Genomic DNA, 15,234 nt, shown 5'->3' with positions numbered 1-15,234 from the left:
TTCAGCCCGTGAAGGTTGCACCATAGAGATACTTGGGTTATTAGTCTGTTCGAGATCCTGAAAATGGTGAAAAATAGAGATACTACTCCTAAAAATACTTCTGATACCTCATTAGATTCGTCATGATGCCTAACAGTTTTTAGTCTTGATACTTAATTTTTGTATCGCAAGTGTGATGAAAAACATTGTGTGTAACTCGGGGCTCAACTTACGCCCCATGTTGCACAATTAACAAAATTTTCTCGAACTTCCTTCTAAAATATCTACTATTAATATTAAAATAAAAAATATCTACTATTTTCCCCCTTTTTTTGTTTATAACTTTTGATATTTTTTGTGTGCTATTAACACGCTTCGAATACATTTTTCTATGTATCATGACGATTCTAATAGTGAGGTATCACACGTATTTTTAGGACTAGTATCTCTATTTTCACCGTTTTCAGGATCTCGCACAGACTATATAGTAGGTACTGAGAGTTTCTGGATTCTCAAAAATTGTAGTAGGTAATAACTGTAGGTATTGTGCCACTGTTTTGTATTTACCGCTTTTCTAAACTCTTTCTGACAATGCGCACAAATTTTCTTTGATGATCTTGTAAATTGAACTTTCAGACCCGATAATACGCACACTGCCCATTTTTAGGGTTTCGTTAGTCACCTAGAAACCCTTATAGAAAGTTACGCCATGTCATGTCTGTCTGTCTGTCCGAGGCTTTGCTCCATGATCGTTAGTGCTAGAAGGTATGGATACATAAATCATGCATTGCGACAGAACGGTAAAAAAAAGTATAAAAATTTTTTTTAGGGTACATCCCATACAAAAAGTATTTTTTTAAATTTTTTTTTTTGCTTTATCCCAATAGTGTTGAGTATCGTTGGATAGTCTTTCAAAACGAATATAAAGGGTCTCCTAAAACCATTTTTTGATATAGGTAATATTTTTTTTGTATGTAAATTTTGGTTCTTCAGTGGTTTTGTATGATGGACGGATGTGGTGACAGGCTCGTAAGTGTTCAATGCAGGATTCTTTATACTTGACTGATTTGGTTATCTGAATCTGGTAATAGGTAGACCGTCTACCTATTATTACCTGTTAATTATTATCGTAGACGGTTGAAATTTAGTACATAAATGTATTAATTTCTATTGCCGTTTTAGCAAATGAAAGAGATGCTCGGTCTCGCTGTTACTGAAGGTGGATAGACTGGACAGAGCAGGGGCTCTATCCAGTAGGGGTTTTGATACACAGGGATGTGTCAATATTACAAGAGTACGTAGCTCCTATTTGACTAACATATAATTATGGCTAGATTTTTATTGACAATCCGCTTTAATCGCGCTTTGTTTTTGAGTTTTTACACTATTTAAAATTGTATGGGTATGATTAAAGAAGTTATATCTTATTAAACTGATTCATCGCATTCTCTGAGAAAGGCACATTAAAAATATTGATTGATCTCTATACAATAGAATTAACAGTCATATCCGGGTAATATCCGTGAAAGTGAATTAATTTCCATTATGAAGTATTAATTTCCTTGCAGTTTGTCAGTAAGGTTTAGTTCTGTCCGGCCAAAGTGGCTGAAACTTATTTGACAGACAGTGGATATTGGAGAGCTGCCCAAATGTACAGCGCAAATGCAAAATATATCTCCTATGGAAACTGGAAACCAGCGTAAGATTTATATCTTTAATTACAATTTAGTGTAACTGTGTGTTTAACTTAATTAAAATATTTTACAGAGGTCGCGATGCCAAAGTTTATGATAATATACTACAAGTTGTCGGCAATACTCCCTTAGTTAAGCTTAATCGGATACCAAAGGACTATGGACTCGAGTGTGAAATCTGTAAGTACCTACCTCATTATTGTATTCTATTATATTCTATTGCATACCTACCTACTGTTTTGTACATAACATACATACAAGCTAAATTAGACTATTAGACCCACTTTCATTATTTGATTGAGCCGAAACTTCACATACCTAGATAGGTACATAATATTATAATTAAGTGGGTGGCAATCTGGTGGCAATGCAATATTACGTTACCATCAAGCAGATCTGATGAAGGGAGTTGTTCATAGGAACTCTGTGATGTGATAAAACAACGCAACCTAATAGTCTTATTTGAGTTTGTTGAAATTGTCTCGATGAGTATCAGTTGTTGTTGAAAGAAACAGTCAGCGATAAAAGCTTGTATCAAGAATATTTTTTTTTGAAAAAACCTTATTATTGTTTCTATTCTGTTGGGTAGAGTCGGAGATTTTTCGCGAGCTCATTTAACTATGTTTTTCTGGGGACAGACGCAAAGTGCGAGTTTCTGAATCCCGGAGGCTCAATTAAGGATCGGATAGCGTACACATTGGTGCGTGATGCGGAGCAATCAGGACGAGCTCATGATGGTACACGCTTCGTCGAACCTACTTCAGGGAACACTGGCATCGGGCTCGCTCTGACCGCGGCAGTCAAAGGTCAGTGTGCCATACTCCACACAATGAAATCCTCTGTAATAGGCAAACTTGGAGCCTTCAGTTACCATCTGTCCAATAATAAGGCTCGTCCGGTGCACCACTTGAGCACTGCACAAGCGCTGCACTACTAAGTACGAAGCTGCCGTCTGTGAGCCTTGGCATATAGGTTCATTTGCAGCGCGATCTTTTTACTTCATGAAGAATCCGTAGGCCTATTTTGAATATTTAAGTTAAGGTGTTAAATTTTTGAACACTATAACATTGCCATTACAAGCAGGTTATAAAGCAACCATTGTTACACCGGACAAGAACGCAGGCGAAAAACTAAGTACTTTGAAACTGCTGAAGGCGGATATCGTGCAAACCCCTGCCTCAGCCAACCTGGGGGACCCCGACCACTTTTTAACAGTTGCTCAAGGAATACTTAAACAAGATCCTAACAGCATCTGTTTAGATCAGGTAGGTGCCGAACAAATATTTGATCATAAATATACAAAACAGTAGTCGTTATACAAATACTCAAACGCGGCACTTTTAGTAGATTTGTTGCTCTTCTTTAAAAATAAATAGACTTTTAGCCAAATCCATATGGAGTACATGAATGGCTCTTTGGGATTTCTCTAACCAGTGATTTTACTACAGTGGTCTTGTCTTGAAAATATGGCCTTTGGTGAACGCTGAACTTGGTGGTACGGCCCTTGGTGAAGAATAATAAATAACGTAATTGACTCTTGACAGATTATGGAATTGGAATCATTAAAAAAACTGACTAGGTCGATAACAATGAACTTTAGTCACTTTTCTTGTACTCTGCGCGTGGGTCTAACTTAGACCGTCTAAGCAACGTCTAAACGACACTCTATAATCCCAATACTAAATCTCTCTCTCTAAGTGTCTCTATCCTTTACATTTATGCATTACAAAAATGTGCACATTTTCCACCGTAAAGTTTTCAAACCCCGTGAACCCCATGACGCACGAAGAGCACACGGGCAGCGAGATCGTCGCGGCGCTGGGCCACGTGGACATGGCGGTGATGGGCGCCGGCACGGGCGGCACCGTCACGGGCATCGCGCGGGCGCTAAAGCAAGCTTGCCCAGAATGCGTCATCGTGGCCGTGGAAGCAGTAGGCTCGATCATATGGGGAAGTGAACTTGCACCGTTCTATGTGAGTTTTTGCGGTGGTTTTTGATCAGATTCTATTACTAAAGCCCAATTAATGCTATATATATATGCTGCTAAAGTTCAATAGTACATTGTCTTGCCGGAGCGATTTATAGACTCGAGTTTGCAATATTATTACGCCCCGAGTTACACACAATGTTTTTCATCACACTTGCGATACAAAAATTAAGTATAAAGACAAAAAACTGTTAATTATGGCACTAGAAACTTCATAACTCCCTAGGGAGAACGCTTTTTTAGGGTTCCGTACCCAAAGGGTAAAACGGGACCCTATTACTAAGACTTCGCTGTCCGTCCGTCCGTCCGTCCGTCCGTCTGTCACCAGGCTGTATCTCACGAACCGTGATAGCTAGACAGTTGAAATTTTCACAGATGATGTATTTCTACATATTTAATTACACAAACGGGTCTACCGCGATATAATTTCATTGTTTTTACCTTTAATTCCGACGTTTCAGCTGAGTTGCACCAGCTGTGGTCACGGAAAGACTGACGTCCCAACAAATGTCAACGGAGATATTAATAAAACACCACTAAACTACCCGAAATTAGTTTATAAAAATGTTCGGGGTAGACAAAGAAATTGCAGCTACCCGTTAAAGTTTAATGTTTATTGTCCACGGCACGACACGCAACACTCACAGTATCCGTACACTGGTCCGAAGATATATCCGCTGGTTTCAACATTTGAATCACTGGTCCCCAAGTAGACGATAATTTGTACCCGTCCTCACGATTGAAATTTTTAGGGTGTTTTTTAATTTCAATCGCCTCTCTCACCCTCACTCTCGGGTCGGTAGACCCGTTTGTGTAATTAAATATGTGTACAAAACGCGAGAGTTTAAAGTGTTATGATGTATTTCTGTTGCCGCTATAACAACAAATACTAAAAACAGAATAAAATAAAGATTTAAATGGGGCTCCCATACAACAAACGTGATTTTTGACCAAAGTTAAGCAACGTCGGGAGTGGTCAGTACTTGGATGGGTGACCGTTTTTTTGCATTATGGTACGGAACCCTTCGTGCGCGAGTCCGACTCGCACTTGCCCGGTTTTCTATAACTCCCGCTAAACCTGCGTGCAATTCCACATTTACTGAGCGAGTGTGATGAAAAAGTTTATTTTTAATTTATCTGTTTAAGAATATTATGACATTGAAAAAAAATCGATTATAATATTTGTAATAGGGATATACCTCTACGAGTATAGTAAACTGCCATTATTAAAGAACTGCCATTGATTTCTGATTATTAAATGTAAATAAAAAATAATATATGTATTATTAAGTTAGTCAGAAGATATGCCTATTAGGCTATTAACTACCCACAGGGCACAGGGCAGGGGGTAGAACATACATAGTTATATCATGTACCTAACGAATATGATTAATTTAAAGGTCAAATATGACACAGCGTTACCCTATAATGTTACTTTACGCACGTCCGAGTAGGGTTGCCGGGTCGGGCCTTATTAAGAGATTGAGATCAAAGATTGATGAACCTGGTTAACGGCGGTATGCCTTATATAATATAGTTATTAGTTAATAATTATCATGTATTGATTTACAATTATAATCACTTTGCCTACACAGGTAGAAGGCATTGGAGACGATTTTATACCCAATGTTTTGGAAAAAGATGTAATCGATAAGGTTGTACACACGAACGACTACGACTCCTTTAACATGGCTAGGGAAATTATACGAAAGGAGGGACTACTTTGCGGTAAGTTCAGTATTCGTATTAGTTATTTACATTGTACATGTATATATTGTACATGGCGGTAGTAAATAAATAAATATTATAGGACATTCTTACACAGATTGACCAAGTTCCACAGTAAGCTCAAGAAGGCTTGTGTTGTGGGTACCACGGGGGTACTCAGACAACGATATATATAATATATAAATACTTAAATACATAGAAAACAACCATGACTCAGGAACAAATATCTGTGTCATCACAGAAATAAATGCCCTTTCTGGGATTCGAACCCAGGACCATCGGCTTCACAGGCAGGGTCACTATCCCACTAGGCCAGACTGGTCGTCAAAGCAAAGTGTTTAATTTGTAACAACGGCGAAAAGTTTGCACTGAACATTTGACGTTTCTTTGTTAATGCACTGAATTCAGTGGCGGATTTGCCCTAAGGCCAAGTAGGCCCGGGCCTAGGGCAGCAAGTTTTTTGGGGGCGGCAAATTGTGACAAAAATTCACTGATGATAACAAAAAATAATTCAAAATGTAATGAATATGATGGGTGCTGAGAAAGGGGCGGCTACAGGGCCTGGGGCCTGGGGCGGCTACAGGGCCTGGGGCCTAGGGCGGCAAAGACTGCAAATCCGCCACTAACTGAATTGCACTGCTATTATGACGTCACAAGAAAGGCGGCTGCCTTTTTGGCGCGAGCTTTTTGGTTTTTTATATATATATATATAAATAAAGAAGAAGGTATAAGATAAGATAAGATGTAGGTACCAATAGCACTTCACGCAGCACTCTCCACACAACTTTTTTAATTCAGAATAGGGTATTCGTTTTTTTAATATACCTACTATTATAAGTGTTCGTATAGCATCGATAGCCAACTGGTATTTTTATTTCCTGAATATAATATCGCTATATGCAAAGAAAAATTGGTTTTAAATAATAGCTCGCGCCAAAAAGGCGCATATATATATATATATATATTTTGGGGATCTCGGAAAACGGCTCTAACGATTTCTATGAAATTTGCTGGATGGGGGTTTTCGGGGGCGATAAATCGATCTAGCTATAGGTATCCCTGGGAAAACGCGCATTTTTGAGTTTTTATATGTTTTCCGAGCAAAGCTAGATATTGGAGTAATAAAGCAAATTGTGCTTACCAGGTGGTAGCAGTGGAGCCGCCATGTTCGCCGCGCTGCAGGCCGCCAAAGAGTTGAAATTGGCCGCAGGGAAGAAAGTGGTAGTTGTGTTCCCAGACGGCATCCGCAACTACATGACCAAGTTCGTCGCCGACCAGTGGATGGAGGCGCACCTGTTCAAAGAGCCTCCTTTACATCCCAACATTGAGTAAGATCAGTGCCCTGTTTATCAAAAGCTTGTAACTTGTAATACAAGTGGAAGTCCCTTTCTAACAAAAGCTGTCAAAAAGGGACTTCCACTTGTATTACAAGTTACAAGCTTTTGATAAACAGGGCACAGATCATTAGAGTTAGAACAATATAACTCTGATGCAGCGAATTTGATAGCACAGAGCGTGAAAGTGTTATCATAAACGTCGAAATGTATATAAAATAGGGTATTTGACTACTAGTCAAATCAGTTTCTTTTTAGGGTTCCGTACCCAAAGGGTAAAACGGGACCCTATTACTAAGACTCCGCTGTCCGTCCGTCCGTCCGTCTGTCACCAGGCTGTATCTCACGAACCGTGATAGCTAGACAGTTGAAATTTTCACAGATGATGTATTTCTGTTGCCGCTATAACAACAAATACTAAAAACAGAATAAAATAAAGATTTAAATGGGGCTCCCATACAACAAACGTGATTTTTGACCAAAGTTAAGCAACGTCGGGCGTGGTCAGTACTTGGATGGGTGACCGTTTTTTTTTTGCATTTTTTCCGTTTTTTTTTTTCATTATGGTACGGAACCCTTCGTGCGCGAGTCCGACTCGCACTTGCCCGGTTTTTTTTTGCCGTTTTTTGCATTATGGTACGGAACCCTTCGTACGCGAGTCCGACTCGCACTTGCCCGGTTTTTTTCGGACTGTCAAAACGCTTTTGCTACTATGGAATTTGTATGAAACACTAGCATGTGACGTCACAATCAAATTACCTATTCTTTATAGTTTTACACGGGTTTTAAAATAGAAATTGTGTCTAAAAATAACTGCTGTCTACTTTATTTCATGCATGGTCTAAAATAATTTATTTTCAATAGGTACAGTCAAATACCCTATTATGACGATTAAATAACACTTCCACTATGCTAAACGCGCTGCCGAGTTATCTTGGTCTAACTCTAGTCACTAAATGATAAATATCATCGCACCTCAACTAACGCTTTTCACTACATAATTAGTAGGCAAGTGTAATGTACGGCGTAGCGCTACAAGCGTAGATCAGCGATGTAAGAGTGAGTAAACCCTCGTTGCACCCTGTACCAGTAGCTACTACGAGTGCTACGCCGTAGCCACTGCGAAATATAGCAAATATACGTACTAGTGATGTACCGACTATTGATTTGGCCGACTAGCCGACTAGCCGACTAATCGGCGCTCGAATGGCCGATTAGTCGGCCGACTAGTCGGCCAGATCATTAGTTTCGTATAAGTTCAGGTGAAAAACAATAGTTTTGCTCCTTTGGTTGCGGTATTCATCATATTAGCTTGGCTAAAAGGTGTTCTTTACACGTTCAAAGACCTATCACAAGAATCCTCGTTCAATCTCTGTCTTTTATTTTGCGATACTGAGCAGACCGTCAGTAGGTAGGTACAGTTTGTAGGAGGTATTTCCAAGGCTCTATTTCCCATACGTAGTCGCCAGTTAAGAACCTATCCCCTGTGGTCAGCGTCTTTACGAGCAACGTGCCCTGTCTGTCTCAAAATTTTGCAATAATATAAATAGTTCCCCATAAAAAACTGTATAGTAATAAAATTATTTAACTATCAAACTTGCCCATGAAATTACACGAGAATCAGTTGAGATCGACCTGTAGAGGAAAACACCAGCCCACCAACATACGATAACGATCAAACGGTCAATTATATGAAAAAAAGTTTTCGTATGCACCCTAAATAGGTATTTTAGTAAAATAGACATAAAACATATGGTAAATATTGACTGTTGATTTCTTTTTCTTCTGTTATTCTTTCACTAATTAAGTGCCGACTAATCGGCCATTTTTGCCGACTAGTCGCCGACTAATCGCCGACTACAAATGTGGCCGGATAGTCGGCTTTCCCGACTAGTCGGCGACTAGTCGGTACATCCCTAATACGTACATATTGTATTTACAACCCGCATTATTTAAGACTAATTTTTTTTTTCTTTTCTACGGTACTCTTTGGCTGCTATTAAAATACAACAAAATTGATCGTGTAACAAAAAAGTTTTATCATAGTCCCCACGCTAACCCAATGCGGATTGGGGACTTCAATATTCAAATAAATACACCTTTGAATTTCTTCGCAGATGTATGCAGGTTTCCTCACGATGTTTTCCTTCACCGAAAAGCTAATACCTAATGTGTATTTATTACTAAAATATCCATCACGCAGTCTTTAATTCCAAAATATTTCCAGATGGTGGAATCATCCCCTTGATAACCTGCCTGTGGATATCTCGGTGCCACACGTGAAGCATGACGCAACGTGTAGAGATGCCCTCACTGCGATGGGTAGTTTGCATAGTGTTGCGATCATTGTTGACGAGAATGGGTAAGAAAGTTTTTAGAGTTGAGAGAGCGGGTTGTATCTTAGCTTTATCTGATTAACTGTTAGCTGCTATGGCAGACATTTGATATTTTCGCGCTGAAATTCTTCTTTAACATTAAAAATTTAATTAAATAAAAGAAAAATGAATGGTCGACAAGAGGACGAAGGGATACATATGGCTTTTTTAACCGACTTCAATTTCATAGAAGGAGGAGGTTCTGTATTCGGTTGTGGCTATTTTTTTTTTTCTATGTACGGTCACCGATTACTCCGACATCCGTAGTCCGATTTCAGTAATTGTTTTTTTGTTTGAAAGGAGCTACCTCCGAGTTGGTCCCATTTTAATTTGGTTCTGTTCTGATGATGGAATCCATGAGGAATTGAGGGAACTCCTCAATTTTTCAAGGCACATGCATAGTGTTTTGGGCGTTTTCTTAAGCAACTCGAGCATTTTCTCCCGAAAACCACCAATTTGATGGAGTAAACCTGATGATGTCGTTGGGGTCGCTGTGCAGAGTGGGAGCGGGTGTTCCGCCTCCAAAAACGCGCAGTGAGGATCATCGCTCGAGTTCCCCACGATACCCATGCTAAGCCTCTTTTTATTAAGCTAGGCATATTAACACTGCCGGCAATAGTCATTCTGCAAGTGGCCGTATATGTGAGAGTGCATCTGGCGTCATTTAAAACATTTAGAATGTTAAGCTTGTACGAAACGCGGAACGCAGATAAAATTGTGGGTATTAGCCGGAAGTTGACCAAGTCATCTAAACTCACTCACGTCATGGGTCCCACTGTCTACAATAAGTTGCCAAAAAACATACTTGATGCTCCAAGCTTGGGCAGCTTTAAATTTCGCTTAAAGCAGTGGCTTATCGAGCAATCCTTTTATAGCTACGACGAATTCATTGCGTATAAAGCGCAATAATTATACTGTTTATTATGTTATTGTAATACTATCATAAGTACCATGTATTTTGGTAAATTACTATAGGTACTATTACTAAATTATTTATTTATTTATTAATGACGTATAAATTGGTTTTATAAATAAATTATTATGATTATGATTATGATGATGATTATTTTGATGATAATGATGATGATTTTTTTTAAATGTAAGTATGTTCAGCGATTACTCCGGCACCTGTGATCCGATTTGAGTAATTATTTTTTGTTTGGAAGAAGTTACCTCCAAGGTGTTTCCGTATTATTTTTGGTTCTGGTCTGATGATGGAATCCATGAGGAATTGAGGGAACTCCTCAATTCTTAAAGGCACGCGTTAAGTGATTTCGGGGTTTTCTAAAGTAACTCGAGCATTTGCTTCCGAAAACCACCAATTTGATGTACTGCAACTGTAGCCTTACCACGAGTTTGACATTGACATATTCGCTAACGTCTTATGCATCTAAATGTAACTTTTTATGCATCTCGCTCACACTAAGGTTAGTACGAGCGAGATGCATAGGAAGTAAGTTACACACATGCTAGCGAATATATATATCAATGTCAAACTCGTGGTAAGCTGGTAAGCAGGGGCGTATTTACCCTAGGGCCAAGGGGGCCATGGCCCGGGGCGGCAGGCCGCGGGGGGCGGCTTAAGCCGCCCCCTCGCGGCTTTTTCTGGGCGCCTTTTATAATCAAGCTTAGCTATATTTATTATTATATTTTAATTGACATTTAAATTAATAAACAAACGAACGCCTTAAACCCCACCAATTGCTTAAAATATCTACCTACCAACAAGTACCTAAATTAAGCAACATTTTCGTTCAAGAAGTATTAGTACGGCGCAGTGCCGGATTTACCACTAGGCTGAGTAGGCTGAAGCCTAGCGCGGCAGATTTTAGGGGGCGGCAAATTTGGGTCAAAAAAAATATTTATTTGCTGTTCAGATAGGGTCGACCAGAATTTTGTCGCTCCCTTATTTACTTGTAAAATTTAAATAACAAGCATTATTTGTCGATTTTGCCGCCCTCTGTCAGGTCAAGACCCTTTATATTGAGACAGACAGACGGCCGGACGGACAACAAAGTGATCCTATATGGGTTCCGTTTTTTTCCTTTTGAAGTACGGAACCCTAAAAATTTACCTACTATTTTCTCGAAAAAATTTCGCGCTCGCTACGCTCGCGTTTTCACTTACGTACCTACCTACATTATTTGTGACCCATATGACTACATTGGGCGGTTCTTGTGTCTTCGTGGTATTGAATCTCACTAAATTGTTCCGATCCCATGCCGAAACTCAGTACAGATAGAGTGCTCTCGATATCAGATACAAATACAATACTTTTCATGACTTTCCAGCACCACAGAATGAGGGATAATGGTACGGCCTGTGTAATACGCATCCCTACTACTGTCGTCTGCATAGCAATGATTATCATTGATATGCAGCAATGACAGCACAGAACCTAGTGCAACGCCAGCGTTAATGTCCACAGGAGCAGCTTCCGTCTACTATACGGCTCATGTGCGTCTACCGGGAAAAAAACTAGCGATCCATTTGTATAACATAGTCCCTCGAGCAGACTCGATACCAGACCCGACCGAACTCCTTAGCTATATCCAGCCTGACTGCCAATGCCTCACCTTGATTTTCAATGGCCAAAACCCAGCAGTACCCACCGGTCACCGATCAGATCAGGCAAATATAACGAGGTCGCATCGTCATTGAGTGACAAAAACGGCCCATATAAATCTGTATCTAGAATAGTGACATTAGTGACGTCACCTTTCTGCACTCAAAAGAATAAAAAAATATCTACGTTCCACTATCAGCGGAGAGCGCCTGAATAGCTTAGCTCTTCTTAATATAGAAGCTGAGCTGACAAACGTTTTAAATTACGACAGCGTCATTGATGATTTTGTCAACCAATTTGTACATAGGAAAACATGTAAATGCCTATGTGAGTAAATGGTAAATGTTTAGTTTTTTTTTATTTCACACCCCAAAGGTACTTGTTGCAGGTTTTTTTTTCTTAAATAAAATACTTTATCGTCACTGATGAAGGGGGGCGGCAAATCAAAATGGCCCAGGGTGCCAAATTTGTAAATACGCCTCTGCTGGTAAGGCTACTGATCGGGGGTTAGGGTTAGGAGTTAAGGGGTCAGGGATTAAGGCTGGTTCAGGATCGTGGGGTTCCTGGATCAGGGGTTGATGTTCTGTGAGGTTGAGTGATCGGGGGGCTGAGGGATTGGGTCATTGGCGGGGCGGGCGGATGGATTTAGTTGACAGGAATTATAATTTCCCAGACGGACTCGAGAAAATTTCTGATTACATAATTATTTACTAAAGTAATAGGTACACGAATTTAGTGTTAAACATGATCTTGTTTTTCATTCATGCGTCGCGCTCTTAAAAATGCGTTAAAACTAAAAATGGTAAAATAAAACTTTTTACAAAAAAAAATGAAACCGACTTCAAAAAGGATGAAATAAAATATTATCCTTTTTTATGTCTATGCGTTACCAACTGATATGTTTGAAGTCGGTGCCAAGCCAAGTAGTAACAATACCAGTCAAAAATAATCAGCTTTATGGCTATAAATCCCATTAGAACTGTACTAATAAATATTATAAATGTGTAAGGAATTCTGTCTGGCTCTTTATCGCCTTTTCATGGCTAAACAACTGAACCTCTTTTAGGTGAAATTTAGCAAGAAGGTAAATTCCTTGAATTGTTTTATAATTTGAAATGTAGTCCTTTGGATAGGGGACGGGAAATAACTCAGTCCCAATCCCACACTTGCGTGCTATAGACTGTTCGAGCATTAGTAAGAAATGCTCTTTAAAAAATACGACGGCAAAAAAATGCATATATATATATATTTACACTAATGTGCCGACAAACATGGTACGAACTGCGCCAAGAAGGTTTGATCGTGTGTTCTGAGGTGTGTTCTTAGCTCCAGTCGACGTCAATGATATGTTTACACTTTTGCACCTTACTCCTTTGTAATAAGGCGAAAAGTGTAAACATATTTTTAACGTCGACTGTACCTACAGAAAGTACGTTCATTGTCGTCGTGTAAGGCAATTCAACGTAGGTAAATCCTTATCGAATCTCACCAAAGTCATGGTATGCTTCAAAATTTGGCTTGGCACCGACTTCAAACATATCACTTGGTAACGCATAGACATAAAAAAGGATAATATTTTATTTCATCCTTTTTGAAGTCGGTTTAATTTTTTTTGTAAAAAGTTTTTATTAAGACCTGTTTTTCAGTAGACACAGATAGTTGAAATTTACGGCCGGCGCTATTGTACTTTTAGTTAGGTACATGAAAAAATGTTAATAGTAGGATAGAGCATCTTGAACGATAGTACACCACCTTGCGTATGCGAGTATGACTCAAATATTTAATACGAGTCGCTTTTCAATCAAGCGCCTACAACATTTGTTATGTATTTATTATCAGAAAAAGAAAACACTATAAAATTAACGGGCTATTCAGGCGCCGATTTCCTGCAGTTCCATTCCGGTGGTAATATGACTAAGAAAGAAATAACATGTTTCAGGTTTTACGAAGGAGCAATATCTAAAAACCAACTGCGACACGCGGCCACCAACCCCAAAAAAGAAGAGAAATTAAATTTAAACGAACCAGTGAAAAAGCACATCATACACAACTGCTTGACAGTGGTGGAAAACAAGGGATGTTCCACCGTCGGACTTGTGTCCCGAATTTTAGACATTACTCCATTTGTCGTTATAGTTGAAAAGATACCAAACCCTGAAAGTAAAATCATAGGTAGGAGATCATTAATTTTAACGTACACGTACGTTTGTTCAAATTGTTAAAATGTTTCCATTTATTAAATTCAATGTTAATAAAGGTACCTACAGTTGTGGTGCGTAAATTCAATTAACATCGTAAAATGGAATGTCATCGTTTTCCCCTTGAACTCGGCACTCTTAAAGACCCGTCCAGACGCCCAATCGAATTAAATTGCCTAATTAATCAGGTGGTGTACCGTGTAGTCGCAAAACAGGCTCGCCGATTCCACAAGAAATTGTGTTCGTGTGGACGTTAGACGTTAGATGAGCTTGAAGTCATTGGCTAAATAACAATAAGTGTTAATTGTTTTCTTTCAGAAATATTCAAACCAAAAGGAGTAATCACCTCTGAAACGGTCTGGCAGTATATTAGACAGTATTTGGAATGACCTTCCGACGAACAGCTTATCCCAAGTTATCCCGTTCCGCAAACCGCTTTTGAAGTTGCCGCGAATTCGACCTACTCAATTAGAAATACATATTTATATACCATACCTAAACTTAATAGTAAAATAAGCATATGTAAATGTTTCTATTCATATTTACTTGTCTTCCCCTTACCTACTTTTGTGATCTCAAAATTAATTTTTCACTTCTCATGCTCAAAAAGTGCACCTTTATGTCGTGCGTAGACGACATAAAATCGCATTTTATGCTCTAGAGCATAAAGTAAAATCGTCTATTACGACTCTTATTGACTTAGCAATAAAGTCCAAATTCTGCCATACAAACTGCCAGCCCTGCCGGCGCGCCCCCGACCAGCGCTCTCCCGATCGGCGTGCCCCGCGCCTCCGACCGCTGGATGGCGACAGCGCCACGCGCGGCTTATGGCTTTCCCCAAAATTGGTGTGGAACGGATGTACTTTTAGCTACCTGTAGCAAAGCGACGAAATCGTGGAGTGAGCCACGCCTGGTACCGGTCTATATTCTTGGCGAGAGTTGTGCTGTCCTGAGAGTCCTGACTCCTAATTAAAGTAAAACTCCTAATAACTCCTAATAATAACCAAATAGGTATCGTATGAATTAGTGACAGCTATAACTCCCTAGGGAGCTTTTTTTTCACAATCCATAACTCGGATAACTCCCTCGGAGAAAAATATAAGCCTTTGTCCTTCAGTATGCCTGCATGAAATAAGATCTTTTTCGAGAAAGTGTGATGAAAAATATAAGTTGGTCAAGCAGATCTTTGTCAGTAGAAAAAGGCGGCAAATTTGAAAAATTTTGGAGCGAACTGATATCGTCTCGTAGAAAATTTGAATTTCGCGCCTTTTTCCACTGACACGATTTGCTTGACCATCTATATTTTGCTAAAATGTTATTATAAGTACATAATTTTAATAACGCAACTCAAAGGGATTTTAATAATGTTTTT

The 15,234-nt window shown here is 39.2% G+C and overlaps 2 protein-coding genes across 5 annotated transcripts in view; one reads left to right on the top strand and one right to left on the bottom strand.

Annotated features, from left to right (window-relative positions):
- Positions 1-1,179: 1,179 nt before the first annotated feature.
- Positions 1,180-15,234, bottom strand: part of LOC134799537 (serine/threonine-protein phosphatase 2A 56 kDa regulatory subunit epsilon isoform-like) — an 85,695-nt gene continuing 71,640 nt past the window's right edge. Inside the window, exon 9 of the mRNA XM_063771970.1 lies at positions 1,180-1,192. The gene's annotated coding sequence lies outside the window, so the exon portion shown is untranslated. The remainder of the gene's footprint in view (positions 1,193-15,234) is intronic.
- Positions 1,555-14,368, top strand: LOC134799536 (cystathionine beta-synthase-like). Of its 4 annotated transcripts, none has more exons than XM_063771965.1 (10): positions 1,555-1,678; positions 1,747-1,853; positions 2,312-2,479; positions 2,754-2,938; positions 3,429-3,647; positions 5,257-5,389; positions 6,534-6,717; positions 8,951-9,085; positions 13,604-13,836; positions 14,181-14,368. In XM_063771965.1, the coding sequence occupies exons 1-10, from the start codon at positions 1,629-1,631 to the stop codon at positions 14,249-14,251; spliced, it is 1,485 nt and encodes a 494-aa protein (XP_063628035.1). In that variant the 5' UTR covers positions 1,555-1,628; the 3' UTR covers positions 14,252-14,368. The 4 variants fall into 4 exon arrangements, with proteins under 4 accessions (XP_063628035.1, XP_063628036.1, XP_063628037.1 ...); XM_063771966.1 differs by having other exon boundaries at positions 2,757-2,938; positions 14,181-14,367; XM_063771967.1 differs by lacking the exon at positions 1,747-1,853.

The sequence above is a fragment of the Cydia splendana genome, chromosome 18 (assembly GCF_910591565.1).
Source record: "Cydia splendana chromosome 18, ilCydSple1.2, whole genome shotgun sequence".
In the NCBI taxonomy this organism is placed as follows: domain Eukaryota; kingdom Metazoa; phylum Arthropoda; class Insecta; order Lepidoptera; family Tortricidae; genus Cydia; species Cydia splendana.
This window is presented reverse-complemented; position numbering and strand designations above follow the sequence as displayed.

Bases quoted from the DNA above. Each gene is read 5' to 3' on its own strand.
- LOC134799536 (XM_063771965.1), top strand. From the start codon at position 1,629: ATGTACAGCGCAAATGCAAAATATATCTCCTATGGAAACTGGAAACCA. The intron at 1,854-2,311 runs GTAAGTACCTAC...TTCTGGGGACAG, and splicing joins TGGACTCGAGTGTGAAATCT to ACGCAAAGTGCGAGTTTCTG. The intron at 6,718-8,950 runs GTAAGATCAGTG...AAATATTTCCAG, and splicing joins CCTTTACATCCCAACATTGA to ATGGTGGAATCATCCCCTTG.